The 15,494-nt window shown below is 39.2% G+C and overlaps 1 protein-coding gene across 1 annotated transcript in view; it reads right to left on the reverse strand.

Moving 5' to 3' along the window:
* The window catches only part of ofcc1 (orofacial cleft 1 candidate 1), a 201,023-nt gene that overhangs the window by 72,687 nt on the left and 112,842 nt on the right, over positions 1-15,494 (reverse strand). Inside the window, exons 13-14 of the mRNA XM_088322071.1 lie at positions 7,596-7,859; positions 2,369-2,621 (exon numbers count right to left, since the gene is read on the reverse strand). Of these exons, the coding sequence (XP_088178197.1) occupies positions 2,369-2,621; positions 7,596-7,859 (517 nt within the window). The remainder of the gene's footprint in view (positions 1-2,368; positions 2,622-7,595; positions 7,860-15,494) is intronic.

Consider the following 15,494-nt stretch of genomic DNA (forward strand, 5'->3'; position numbering starts at 1 on the left):
GGGAAGGAGTTGAGTCGCCGGGACGGGCGATCGGAGCGTGGTCGATGGACAGAAATGAGTCGAGTAGCCAGGACGGGAGATCAGAGCGTGGTCGAAGGGAGGAAAAAGTCAGGGAGCAGGAGACGATCGGGAAGCCAGGGGCAGACAAGCAGGATACAGGTAAAGACGGGACAGAGGGGAGAAAGAGTCAGATAGAGCTTGCCTTCCATGTGCGGAGGTTCGCTGACGGACTGACAAGGAGTGAATGGAAGCGTTGAGTTTAAATAGGAGGGGAACCAATCAGGAAACGAGCAGCAGCTGGCGCCAAACAAGCGGGCACAGGTGAGGGCAATGGTTAATCGACAATTGACAATTGTGTGAAGCAATCCGGTCGTTCTGAACTAATTGAATATAAATACATTGTGGGAAGTAATTATGCTGTCCTGAAAGATTAAAAACAAATGCATATACCGTATTTTCACGATTATAAGGTGCACCTAGAAGCCTTTATTTTTTTAAATAGCTGACCATGCGCCCTATAATACATTGAGCCTTATAGATGGATCAATATTGATAGGTCGGAATTGGTGCTTTTACTCTTGCTATCCGGTTTGATCCCAATAGCCACAGTTGTAATGCAATTGTGGTCGGCAATTCAATTCAATGAATTATTCATTATTTTCACAAATATGGTAAGACATTTCCGTGTCACCGCACCGGATTACATTATAAAGTTATTTTGTTAACTTGCTTAAATTCGGAAAATAAATGTACAGAAAAATGACAGTATACTATGAAAGCAATATTATAGGATAATACAAAAATACTGATACAGAAACACTACTACAAAAATATTACTATAGTAATCAACCAAAAACACGACGAAAAAACAAAAAAATAAACTAATTACCGTAAATTCCGGACTATAAGCCGCTACTTTTTTCCCAAACGTTCAACCCTGCGGCTTATTCAGTGATGCGGCCAATTTATGTAATTTTTCTAACGGCCGCCAGCGGCGCTCGAGTTCAAGGCACATGACGCAGCTTACAAGCTACAAGCAAATGAGCAGTCCAATAAAGAAGGAAACAGAGCTACTGCACGCAAACTTAACCTTGCGAGCATGTTGCTAGCGTGTTTTTGAGTAAGGGAGCGTGGGACGACGTCTATTTGACAAAGTCCTCTTTCCCATCCTAAAGGAGGACAACTTTGATGACATCAGTTAAAAGGAGGAATATGAGAATGGGCTACCGTGATTTCTACATGTACGGTATGTTTTTTTAACAGACCCATCAACTGGATTGCGAGCATGTTGTTAGTAGCGTTTTGCTACCCTTCACAGGCACGGTTTGGGATGAAAGTTATAATATTATTATTAAAGCTTTGAAAACTCTCTCGGTGTACCGTCTTTCTTTGTAAATATATGTAACCACGTATAATATGTATTTGCAACTGTATATTTTTGTAATGTATTTATTTGTATTTATTTTGGACGCTTATTCTGATAAGTCTTGCACTGGCCAATTAAAAAGAAGGGGCTTAACAGACGCGGGGGATGACGGGAAGTGGGAACCGGTAAAGGTATTTTATTAGTGTTTGTTTATCACGGCAGACAATAGTGGATATATATTTTCCCCACCCTTACCTCTGGAAATATACACTTTTTTTCCTTGGATTACTTTTAACGGGACCCGGACTATGCAGGTCTGCATCAAATCGTAATTACCGGTATCATTTTCCGTTAATTTGTGGTTTTTGAACTGTGTACTTTATGCTCAGTTAATATCGCGGGACTCAAAGTAGGGTTTGGGTTAATTTTGTGATTGTGTTACATAATGTAATATGGGCGGATGCGGCTTATATACAGGTGCGGCTTGTGTGAGTACAAAAGCGGTTATCCTCTTAAAATGTGGTGGGTGCGGCTTATAATCAGGTGTGTTCTATAGTCCGGAATATACGGTATTAATTTAAATGCTCAAACAGGGAAGTGATATAATACTGTATTTTGCTTTAACTCTGAGAATTTGCAAACCAATGTGAAACTAATATATTTAAAACAAATGTAAAATTAAATATAATATTTAAATGACTGCATGTATATTTATATATGAATGCAATTAGAAATATTCCATAGGTCTCCTGGCTCAGCCTTCTGTCGAATGTTTTAACGAAATGTGGCCCCCGACTTAAAAACGTTTGCTCAACCCTCCAATATACTGTAAATCGAACACACACTTCCCCATGGCTAAAAGACACACAGACATAGCTAACCTTCCACTTGTTCACTCATCCTCTCTTCTCCCCGCGTTTTTAATCTAAAGTCACTTTGCCGAGATAAAGTGAACTCCTATTTAAAGTGCACAAGTGTCCAAGTTATTTTTGAGTGACTTACCCCGAGGACGGCGTCCACTGCAAGGACTGCCAGGGGGTGCAGGACTGTCCACACTCCCTGAGCCATGATAAACTTTGACGTGAAGGAAGGGACTGAGCCAAATATCTGTTGACAGGCCCATCTGATCAGAACCAGCAGGAGCGTTACTGCGTTCAAGGTCAGGGGGCCCACCACCACCATGGCCAGCTCCTCGCGGGTGTGGAGCAAAGAACTCTGGTAGATGAGATCTACTGTATGAGCGTGGAATTGGAATCTGGCGGGAGGTAGAAAAGTGGGGGGTGTGCACCTGTCAATATGTATGTAGCAAAAAAATTGTGTTTAGGATGCTGTGCCATTCTAGGGAGGTTGTTGGTATACAGAAACTCCCCTACCTATGACCATTTGACTTACGTAAAACGGTAGATACGGAAAAAAAAATGCGGGATATCGAAAAATATCTGTACATTGCTGTAAGTTAGATAACATTGGTAAAATGGCGGCGCCCTCTGTTGGCTGCGGCTGCATCGGCTCGCTACAACGGGTCAGGTGTATCGACATTTTGTTCTGTGTACATTGTTACAAAGAATGACAATACAAAGGAAATTATTATTATTATTATTATTATTATTGTATTGTGTTCCTTTTTCCAAGTACAGGACAGTACTGTAGTGCTTCTCTCCACCGCTACCGACATGTGGCGCTGTGGGAGGTCACCCAGCATCCACCCCGAAGAAGAAATCCGCTTCCTGCTTCCTATACTGTCTAAGTCTATCCTCTCCAGCGCGCCAAGAAACGTTGACATTTTTTATTGTTTAATATCTTGTGCATCCATTCAATATGGTTGATGTTAGGTGTAAATAAAAGCTGAGCCATTTCTTTTGACATGAAAGTGGAATAAGAAAGCTTGATGCGGTTGAGAAAATGCTCAGAACGCTTTTTTTCAGCCACTTTTTACCACGAAAGAGAACCTTTTAAAGCGTATCTTCCAAAAGTAAGTTAAACTCAACTTTATTCATCTTTATAGAGCATATTATTTCGTGATTTTTATTTTAGTGTTAAACAAAACAGGTTACTTATACAAGCCTTAAACATCCTTATACAAACCTTGAACATGCAAAATAAAGCACCCAGGCAACTTACTAAAAAATTCAACTAACGAACGATATAGATAGATAGATAGATAGATAGATAGATAGATAGATAGATAGATAGATAGATAGATAGATAGATAGATAGATAGATAGATAGATAGATAGATAGATAGATAGATAGATAGATAGATAGATAGATAGATAGATAGATAGATAGATAGATAGATAGATAGATAGATAGATAGATAGATAGATACTTTATTCATCCCCGAAGGGAAATTCACATTTCCAGCAGCATCCCTGAGCTGAGAACAGTACAATAATAAAGCCAAAAGAATACAATATACAGGTCTTGGGAACCTCCTGTGTGGGTTCAAATCCAGCTACCGGACTTACTGTGCGGAGTTTGTATGTTCTCCCCGTGCTTGCGTGGGTTTCCGCCGGGCACTCCGGTTTCCTCCCACATTCCAAAGACATCGTTTCAGGTGGATTGGCCGGTCCAAATTGTCCCTAGGTGTGAATGAGTGAGCTTGTCTGTCCCTGTGTGCCCTGCGATTGGCTGGCAACCAGTTCAGGGTGTCCCCTGCCCACTGCCCGTTGATTGCTGGGATGGGCTCCAGCACCCCCGCGACCCTACATACATACATATATATATATATATATATATATATATATATATATATATATATATATATATATATATATATATATATATATATATATATATAGGCACTCTGGTTTCCTCCCACATTCCAAAAAATGCATGTCAATTTAATCATCCGGTCCAGAATTGTTTCTAGGTTTAAATGAGCGTGTGAATGGTTGGTCTTTTTTCAGTTTTTTGCAAAATTATATATTTTTACAGTTTCTTTTGGCAACAACAAAAAGAGAAATCACCTTTCAGTAAAATAAAAGACAGATGCATCACAAAAGTCCACCTCAACAGTATTCTCACCTGCAAGAGGGTATGCAAGATTGACTTTTGCATTTACAAGCAAGCCTCATGAGCTCTCTAATCTTGCCATCAGTCAGGAGAAGGCAAAGCTGAGGTAGCACAGGACAGGTCGGCTTTCTGCTCATTAAGCCCCATCTGATTTTGCCTATTTCAGATTCTGTTCATTAGGCTTGAGGAAGGGGTCCATTGGAGTTTCATATGAAGCAAAACTTTCTTATACCAGTGCAGGTTGAAGCTTTGTTACAATGCTGTTTTTTTGAAAAATACACTAATACTCCCATTTATAATGACATTGTTTGATAAAAATCAACTTTAGCTATTTTGCTTTTTTGGGGGGTTTGTCTCTCTTGACGTTTGTTCTGAAATTGTTGTAATATTTCTGTTTATTTCTTACTTTGCTTAAGTTTACATCGTGGTTATATAACAGAAAATGTTTTAGTGCCTAAAATTGCTGTGCTGTGTTTTTATTTATTAAGGCGAGGTGGTTTCAATTATTCAATGATCATGAGTATATTTGGTCTCGTACTCCGACTGGTCGCAAGGTATGGTCCACATGCTGAGCTCAAGTCCGTTGTGCGAGATGATCAAGTAAGCCAGGCAGGCAGACAGGAGAAAAAGAGGATGAGCCATCGATCAGCTACTCTTTTTATTTGGACCAGGGGCGGTTGAACAGACCATGCCTCTTTGGGCATGGTCTCAGATATCTGAGGCCACCAGCATCAGATGACGGTGTTTGAAGTTGCTAAACTTGTTAGAAAGCCAAAGAATTGAGAAATTAGCGTAATGTTTTGTACTTGAGAATGGCCCCCTAATTGACACACTTGCGTACGGTGAGAACATTATTTTTTATCAATACATACCCTTGGATGTTGATGTATTAGATTCAAAACTTCATGTTATCAGATTGTATTATGGTACATGGCAAATTGGTACATCCAAGGATTGTCCAAAAGGTGAAGTCGTCATTCCATCCATTCTAAAGTGAGTTATTTGAAACGAAGAAGGTGTAAGTCATGTTTGTGCTCGGCTTATTTGCTCTACAATCATGATATTTCCAAGCATAAAACATCGGATCATATTGATACTTCCCTGTATTTCCTTGGATTGAATCGATACCAAAATATCCAGTATCATCCACCCATACTCTAACGCAGGGGTGTCAAACTCATTTTAACTCGGGGGCCACACGATAGAACAAACATTCTGTCTGGGGCCGTACTAGTAGATTAAAGAGAAAGAAAAAGAGAGATTAAGAAATAAGAGAAAGAGGGAGGGAAAAGAAGAGAGGGCGGGACAAAGATAGAGAGAGGGAGAGAGCGTGAGAAACAAGAGAGATAAAAAGAGAAGTTGTGAGAGAGGGGGAAAGCAAGGGAGCAGAAGAAAGAAATCCAAAGAGAAATAGAAACACAGAAGGACAGAAAAGAGAAAAGAAAGCGCGAAGGATAGGAATAAAGAAAGATAAAAGAGAGAAAAGGAAAAAAGGAAGTTAGAGCAAAATAAGTTAAAAAGACACAGAGAGAGAAAGAGACAAAGAGCAACAAAGGAAGAGAAACAGAGAGACACAGAGAGTGAAAGAGACAGGGACAGAAAGTGGGAGAAAAGGTGTGGAAAAGAGGGGGAGAGAGAGAGAGAGAGAGAGAGAGAGAGAGAGAGAGAGAGAGAGAGAGAGAGAGAGAGAGAGAGAGAGAGAGAGAGAGAGAGAGAGAGAGAGAGAGAGAGAGAGAGAGAAGAAATACAAAATACAGTGGGACCTCGCTACTTCGCGTTTGATGTTCGCGGCTTCAGAGCTCCGCGGTCTGTAATGTTTTTTTTTTTTTTTTTGGAACGGGCGTCGCTACTTTGCAGATTTTCACTTTTTGCGGGAATCCCCCTTGGCCGACAATCCTAGCACGGCACGCCGTTCTCGTTTCCCCGCCCGCAGTTTCGGTGCGGCTTCCGCTTCACCGCAATCAGCTCAGGGTGTCCCCTGCCCACTGCCCGGAGATGGCTGGGATGGGCTCCAGCCCCCCCGCGACCCTAATAAGGATAAGCGGTGCAGATAATGAGATGAGATGATTTTTCTTTTTTTGAAGGGGCGTCGCTACTTCGCAAATTTTCACTTTTGCGGGTGGTTTTGCTCCCCATTAACTGGGTCTAAAAAAATAATAATAGATATATTTTTTTTTTTTTAAGGTGCGCCGCTACTTCGCGGATTTTCACTTATCGCGGGTGGTTTTGGTCCCCATTTACCCCGATAACCGAGGTCTTACTGTACAGTGTCTTTGTTCGAGGCACCTTTCTTTGGTAACATCAAGTTGACATATTTCAACCTGCAGCTTGTTTTTCTCTTGCGCTTCTCTGAGTGTTGTCTCATGGGCCGGATTCCATCCCTTAGCGGGCCTGATCTGGCTCGCGGGCCGCCTGTTTGACACCTGTGCTCTAACCGGTACAACTAAGTCACAAGTAAATTGTTTGTGTAGCCAAATTTAAAATTTTCAGATTGATGGCGAAGTTTCTGAGCCGTTTTCCCCCCCAAAAAATGTTCCAAAAACGGTTGTGTTGCAAAAGGTGCAACGTGTTTAATACATATATTAAGTTTGCCTCTTTTGTGAACCTATTATTTATTAAATGAATGTACTGACCCCCAGGGTTGGGTAGGGTTACTTTAACTTGATTACTTTCAATTACTTTTGGATTACTCCAACAGCAAATATGCTAATAAAAGACAAAATAAACTAAATATGAATAAAATTATGACTCACAACACGTGGTAAGCTTTCTCTCCTGGCATTGATCTCTTTGATCTCCGGCAAAACTAACATAAAATGCGACAGAAACAACATGAAAATAAATCCAAACAGCTTGCCAACATCATTTATGCCGTTCCATGTATTCCGTTACTCCCCAAGCCTGCACAAAATTTAGTCATTTTATTCATATTTAGTTTCTTTTGTCTTTTATTAGCATATTTGGTATTGGAGTAATCCAAAAGTAATTGAAAGTAATCAAGTTAAAGTAACCCTACCCAACCCTGCTGACCCCTTAGATATGCTACAATTTACATGCAATATGTCATATGTAATGATATTTATAAAAGTGGCTTGAAAAGGCTAGAAAAGACTGAGTTTCCAATAGCTGTTGTATGTTTCTGTTGTCTGCTCCTACCAGCCCCTCCTTGTCCTAATAATTGTGTATTTGTGTGTATCAAAGGAACTGAACTCACTTGTTGACAGGAACTGCGATGGCCTGGAGGTAGAGCCACTGGCTGCAGTAATGCAGGTAGAGCCTCACAAACCACATCAAAGCCAGCAGCAGCATAATGAGGCTGAGCTGCAAAACACAGAGCCGCCAGCTACCACATGGTTGTTGTTGGTGGCGGTAGTTGTGTTGCCATAGCAACTGCAAGCCCAGCTCGGATGGTAGCATGCGGAGGAACAATTGGGCTGGGCTGGATGGCAGAGTTGAACTCAGTCCGTTCCGCGACGGGCTGTTTTAAGACAATGATAAAACATACCTGTTAGCCCCTGTTTTTGCCGTAAAACGTATGTTTTTCACTGCGTTTGAACTCATTTAATGCAAGACATTTTTCTCCAATTGCAAAGAGTTGGTGCTAACCACCCATCCATCCATTATCTGCACCGCTTATCCTCAGTAGGGTCGCGGGGGTGCTGGAGCCCATCCCAGCCATCTCGGGGCAGTAGGCAGGGGATACCATGAAGTGGTTGCCAGCCAGTCACAGGGCACACAGAGACAGACAACTCACTCGCTCATTCACACCTAGGGACAATTTGGACCAGCCAATTAACCTGACATGCATGTTTTTGGAATGTGGGAGGAAACCGGTGTGCCCGGAGGGAATCCACGCAAGCACGGGGAGAACATGCAAACTCCGCACAGGAAGGTTCCATCTCAGAACTGTGCCACACACGCGCTAACCACTGCGCTAACTGTGCCGCGTGCTAACCATGTTTTTACCATTTAGACTTATATTTGAAGGCTATCAGAAAATGGTGTCCTTTAACTATATAGACATAGGACAGGCATGTTTGAAGTCCAGCCCATGGGCCTGTTACGGACCGGGATCAGAATTTTACTAACTCGCGGTTAGTAAATATTGTGTGGTTCATGAGTAATGTTAACAGAAGTATTAAATAAATCTGTACACAAAAAAAAAAAATCAGCAGGCCACCTTGCCCTTGGCTTTTTGTGAGAATTTGAGCCCAACCCCAAATCTGACATGGCGACTGAAAATAAAAAAGGAAAGTTGACTGTGAGGGTGCTTCCATGACAAGTGGAAATAGGTGTATTTTTCACTGAAATCCAAAACAAATGTCTCTGTCTAATTCTCCAAGAGACTAATAATGTTTTCAAAGAGTATAATATCAACAGGCCGACATAAAAGATCTAACTGGAAATGAACACCGTGACAAAGTGAAGCAACTGGAAGCTGTTTTAACGCCACAGCAGTGTCATGAGACTCTGCAAGTCAAGTGAAAATGTTTCAAAGGCGAGCTGTGCACTGTAAACGTTTTAAAGAGGGTGAATTTATTAAAGATTGTTCAAAGAATGTCAGGCTCTCACACATTTCCAGCTCACCAAGTATGGCCTCTATTCTGAAACGTTTGGACACCCCTGGAATAAGACATGCCAAAAGAAAGCTTGAACTCATTTGTCTCTTGTGGTAATGACTGAAAATTATTGTTACTTTGATTTCCTCTCATTTATCGGGCAACATTTTTGTTTAAAAGACATATCATATCCCAAAAATGTGTATAGGTCAAGTAGTTCAAATGTAAAGGAATCACTGCATACATGTAAAGCATATTATATATGTGTAGTGAAATGTTTTTCAATGCAACTGTAATGTTTGTGACCTGAAAAATCAATAACTTATGAGTTATTTTACGTAACATAGTTACATTTCTTTACACACAAATTACATTTAGTTACATGTATAAGTTGAAGACAGCCATTACCAGTGAAAAGGAGTATGACACCAGAGTTTCAAACCATTAGCCCATCCTACGTTTTCAAAATCATACAAAATTATGTTTGTAAATAGTTGTAAGTATCATATTTCAGAAGACACTGTAACTTAGTTTCAAGTACTTAAGTAATTACTGGCAGGGGTTTTATTTATCGTGGAATTGCTTATGCTGCCTTATGGTTTCCCCCAATGAAAAACGGTCATGATTATTTGATCATACCCTTGAAACTCGATTAACACATTTCAAATGTAATATTTATCAGTCTGATTCCATTATGACTGAATTGTTCGTTTTCCAAATAAACCATCTTTAAATGATTCGCGCATTTCATCCATCCATTATCTGTACCGCTTATCCTCAGTAGGGTCGCGGGGGGTGCTGGAGCCCATTTCAGACATTTTTGGGCAGTGGGCAGTGGACACCCTGAACTGGTTGCCAGCCAGTCGCAGTGCACACAGAGATGGAAAACTCACTCGCTCATTCACACCTAGGGACAATTTGAACCGGCCAATTAACCTGACATGCATGTTTTTAGAATGTGGGAGGAAACTGGAGTGCCCGGAGGAAACCGACACAAGCACGGGGAGAACATGCAAACTCCACACAGGGAGGTTCGATCTCATGACCTCAGAACTGTTCCGCGGACGCGCTAACCACTCAGCCGCAGTGTATCAAAACATGTATCAAAACAATTTTGTAGATATTATTGTATGCACGTGTGTACAATGCTACTATTGGACCTTTAGCCCAATATCAAATGGCTGCTTGTCAAGTTTGTCATGCTGTGTTTGAGGAAGGTGGGAACTGTGAGTTCTTGACCAGTTAACTTGAAATTTACCTCAAAAGGGAACACCAGTTACACCAACTGGCCTTGATCTCTCACCACATAACAAATATAAACCCACGTGAAAAGGCTAAAAGCAGATAGTGGACAGAAAATATTATTGACAAGATTAAAAGCAAAATTGTAAACACACACCATTCATTTTTTATAATTTGATAAGTGTAATCAGTTATAAACAATGTCACAGGGCACAACCTAATTGCATGGAGATATTCTCAAAATCAAAGAATGAATTATTTGGCTGATTGTGTGAGATGAACTGAAGGAAAGATAGTTACTATTATTATAATTATTTTAAATGATGGTGAAATGATAAAGTTTAACAACAAACACTAACACTAAACAGCCACTTTTGTGTTTACATTTTGCGGGGGAACATTTGGAGGTTGGAATAAGCCCACTTCCGAAAAAAATTCCGGTCTTACATCCATAATGTTTACTGTAATTATTTAGCCCTACTTGGAAAAAAGACTATTGTGTGTCCTGACTTGCATGGAAATTCGATTTACTTTAGGTACGGAAGACTCCTTTGCGTGAAATGTCATTCATTTATGTGGAATATAAAATATAGGTTTGAAAGGGGCCACAAAAAAACAAAAATATTTAATAATAATAATAATAATAATTTCCTTGTATTGTCATTCTGTGTAACAATGTACACAGAACGAAATGTCGATTGCACCTGACCCGTTAGGGATATGTTCCACTAATATCACAAACGTAATGTAAAGCAATGACGTGCAGTCAGGGGAGGCAGTTGAGAATATGCCTCTCCTGTATTTTATGGGAATATAAAACTAAATCTATTAAGTCCAGTCGAGTCATGTTTATTTGCATCGTCCTTAATCGGAATATGTCTCAAAAGGCTGGAAAAAACATGGCTATATTTGTTCAGTGATAAAGTTATTTCTCATTTAACTTCACAATTTTTGGATTTGTGTCCCATAATAGCAGATTTTTTACATTATACTAAGAATATTATTAATACAATTAGTATGTAACATACTACTGTCATGATCTTCAGCAAATGCATATTAAGCCATTGTAATGTTGTTGCTTCATGGCCAGAATGCGATAGTGAGACCAAATATTCTGACACCTTATGCCCAAACAATAGAATTAGTCAAAATAAAAAACAAAACCAACATAATAGCAGTTTATGACTTTTCTTTTTAGAGAAAATAACCGATTCAGAACCAATACACTATGCAGGAGTAACGTTTTAAAAGCTCTAATACAAAAAACAAAAACAAAAAAAAGTGGATTCTAAAGAACAGGAGGAACGTTCACACTGACAGGAATGGAAACCAGGTGATGAAGGTGCTGTATATGAGTCAGATCAATAGTATTCACTTGCTACATGCTAACATGGAAACCAGCACAGTACTGGTTTCTTGTATCATGTAGGGGAGCAAACACCTACCCCAAACATGGCCTGTAGAGGTATGGGTGCCACCAGGCTGTCATTTCCCAAGACACACACAAGGAAGTGGTGTCCCGACAATCTGCTGGTGAAGTGATCCATGACCAACAGCAGGTAAGACTATACAGTATCCAGTAAAGAAGCAGTATGTAACATAAAAATGTAATGTTTTTTTTCAAATTTAACTTCACAATTTTTGGATTTTCTATATCTAATTAGCTCAATCGTACTTTGAACATTATATGATGAAAATCATTAATACATTTAATATACTACTGCTCTGAGCCTCTGCAGAGGCAGAGTGAGGCACATAATTATCTTGCCTCATGGCAAAGAAATGTGGGACGAAAGATACTGATACAGCACCAAATAATAACAATTTTTATGATCATTAGCAAGCTAACAGAAGATAAGGCCATCCAGTATTAGTCTTCCTCATCATATGGACTTTTTTCATAATGGAGGATTACCTGTCTTTTATTCAAAAGGAGGCGTATGTAGCGTATCACTGTGCTGAGCATCTGCAGTGAGGCGTGCAATTCTCTTGCCTCATGGCAGAGGGCGATCGTTAGACCACTGATCCTGATTTGAGGAACACCTCAGCCTAAACAATAGCATAGTATTCGGAAGCTAGCAAAAAGTCAAGCCATTCAGTAGGTTTTATGTTTGCATGGACTTTTTACCATCTATTGACGCTTTTATCCAAAAGGAGCAGTATGTAACATATGACTGTGCTGATCCTTTGAAAAGGCAAAGTGAAAAAATGACAAACATTTACATCCATATTGAAAGAAGTTATAAAAATTGAAGATAAAGGTTGATAACATGTGCCATATTTGTGCACAAATTCGCTGTCGCACAAGCAGATCGAGATCCCTTGCAGCAATGCTCAGCATCCCTCGGCACCTCTGCCTCTTTCTGCTCTGCCCTTTGTTGCTCTGTTTAGCGATTCCCTTTCATATAGGGGGCGCAGATGGAGCCGACGCAGACACAAATTCGCAATATGCTAAAGCGGGCAAGTGGATTTGTTTTGCAATGCGAAATTGAACTAAGGCACACATTTTAAGGCAGGGGTCTCAAACTCAAGTTACCTTTGGAAACAGAGTCTGAAGAGAAAAGATATAACATCCAAATGTCCTCAAATATCTTAATTTTTTTTAAACACAAATGAGGAAAATGGTTCGGTGTTGCCAGTCCAATAGAATATTGGATTCAGCTGCTTGGAGTGGTTGGTGGCATGGAGCTGTGGTACCCAATTTGGCTATCAGAGGGCATTAGCGACCCGACAAAAGCAAACCACACTGCGACAAATGGTAATTAAGATTGTTCCATATTTATCAGGAGTTGTTTCACGTAAAACCTAGATAAAGACACTAGCAGAGTCCCAAAAGACAACTGTATTTTCAGGAAAATCAGTTTCGGAGACTATAAATCACATGCAAACAAACTTATCCACCCAGACTCCCGCCTACCCTTTAAACAAAAACCATGATTTTTAAAGTGTTTATGATTAATTTATATTGTATTACATAGAATGAAAAGGAATATATATATTTTTTTCAACTAATAAAAGAAAAACAATGAAGAACATATTGAAATAAAAATAATGATACAGGAGATTTAAACAACTGAAGAAACAACATACAGTTTCTCACATGGAATAAAAAAAAGTGTTGAAAAGTATGTAAAAGTATTAAAAAGTAGTAAAAAAAAGTACATAAGAAAATTAACAAAACATCCCACTGAAAATGAAGAAAAAACAACAAGAAAAAGAAAATAATCAGACAAACACATTTTCAAATAAAAATCGATCAAAAATGACCCCGCCCCCAAAGTGTGACAATTACTGACCCAAAAGAAACCTACCAGAATATAACCCAAAAACGAAAAGTGCCCAAAAAACTAAAATATGAAAATCTGAGTAATGCAATTAAAAAAATAGAAAACATATCTGAAAATCTATTGAAATGTATGTAAACAGTACAAAAAGCTAGTGAAACATGTGAAAGCTACTGAAACACAACTAAATAGAATACAAAAGCACAGTACTGAAAAGCATGAAAACAATTTGAAAAGTATGTAGTACTAAGTAGTAATATAAAAAGTAGATATGATAATGAACAAAAAAAAAACACTGAACATGAACAAAAACAGCAGAAAATGGCCCAAAAACAACAAAATAATTACCAAAAACAACCAAAAAATTATCAAAAAAAACTAACCTTTAGATGATAATAGACCAGAAAAAGAAGACTACAAAAAATTTACTGAAAACTTACTGAAATTTATGAAAAAGTGCAAAAGTAAAAACAAGTTTAAAAAATACACATTACTCAAAAGTATTAACATGGGAAAAAAATGACTGAAAGTGACCTAAAAACAGACATTAAAGGGCCAAGAAATTGCCAAAAAAGACCAGAAAATTGACTGAAATGACGACCAAAAAACTACTAAGAAAAAAAATTACTCTAAAGACCCAAAGAACTACAAAAAGGGACCAGAAAATGCTCAGAACACATTATAAAATTAAAGAAAGACATCAAAAATATATTTGTTTTATTTATTTTGTTTTATTTAAGAAAACTAACTGCTGGCCGTGTAGTTAAGACCCCCGATCTTAAAGTAAATCAGAATTTACTATTACAACATGTTTGCATTGTATTCCTTACATGTAAACACAAGTATAAGCCCTTGACCCACATCATCTGGCTACAGTTAATTAAACTAGGCTCAAAGTAGCCTGACTATGGTTGGCATCAGAGTGAGACTTAGGGCTTTTGCCTGTGGATATCCCAATGTCTCACCGCCGTGTCCCAGAGCACGGCTGGAATTCACTTTGTAGTCTCTGTCTAGGGAAAATAGTATACTGCCTAAGGAAATAAAATAATAAAAAACAAATCAATTGTGCTGCACAACCCCAGAACCCATTAAATTAGTCGAAAGTTGCATCTCACATGAATTTAATGCGCTGATTAAAAAATATGGTGCTATGGCCCATTGCATTGCATTTCTCTAAAAAAATAAGACATTAATTATAAGTATGTCATCTGTGTATGTCTGTAACAGTAAATTGTGTATAACGCACACTTATGTTTTGCTTTCTTCCAGTGATCAGCCATTTTAGTAGGTGGGAGCAGATTGCAAGGAAATGTGTCTAATAATGTATGTTTTTCTTTCAAGAAGCTTTTTAAGTACACACTGCGAAATGAGTTCAATACATCTGATAAAGTAAAAAAAAATGCACATAGTTATAATGATCAGATGTCAAAAACAGGAACAGGAGGAGAATCCAAATGCGTGACTTTCCTCTCACAAGCATTTATTTTACGGGAAATGGGTCAGTAATGCACGTTAACCCAAACGCCAGTGATTCGCCGATAGTTGGGCAAGAAGCTTATGAGATCGATACCAATTGCACGTGCAGATATCGGGCGTATGCAGTCAATACCGGACAGGACGGGACGGACAAGATTGATATCAAAATTGGATATCGACATTAACCAGGACAACCTAGACAGAAACGAAACTGGAGATTGATAGTAAACAGGACCAAATAGGCGGGAAGTATACCGGACAGGAAGCACAAGCAGGAAACCGGACAGAGTCTAAACCCACGTCTTGCGGGTGCAGTGGTTCGTTGACGGACTGACAAAGGGTGAGTGAGAGCACTGGCATTAAATAGAATTAGAATAGAATTAGAACAGAATTTACTTTTATTGTCATTCTTTGTAGCCATGCACACAGAACGAAATGTCGATACACCTGACCCGTACAGTTAAACAGCAGCGAGCCGAAGGAGCCGCAGCCAAACAGGGCACCGCCATTTTAGACCCAACTGCTGTGTTGGGAGTCATTAAGTGACCAACC

Source organism: Urocampus carinirostris, chromosome 18 (genome assembly GCF_059441175.1).
Source record: "Urocampus carinirostris isolate Australia breed hairy pipefish chromosome 18, RoL_Ucar_1.0, whole genome shotgun sequence".
Taxonomy (NCBI): Eukaryota; Metazoa; Chordata; class Actinopteri; order Syngnathiformes; family Syngnathidae; genus Urocampus; species Urocampus carinirostris.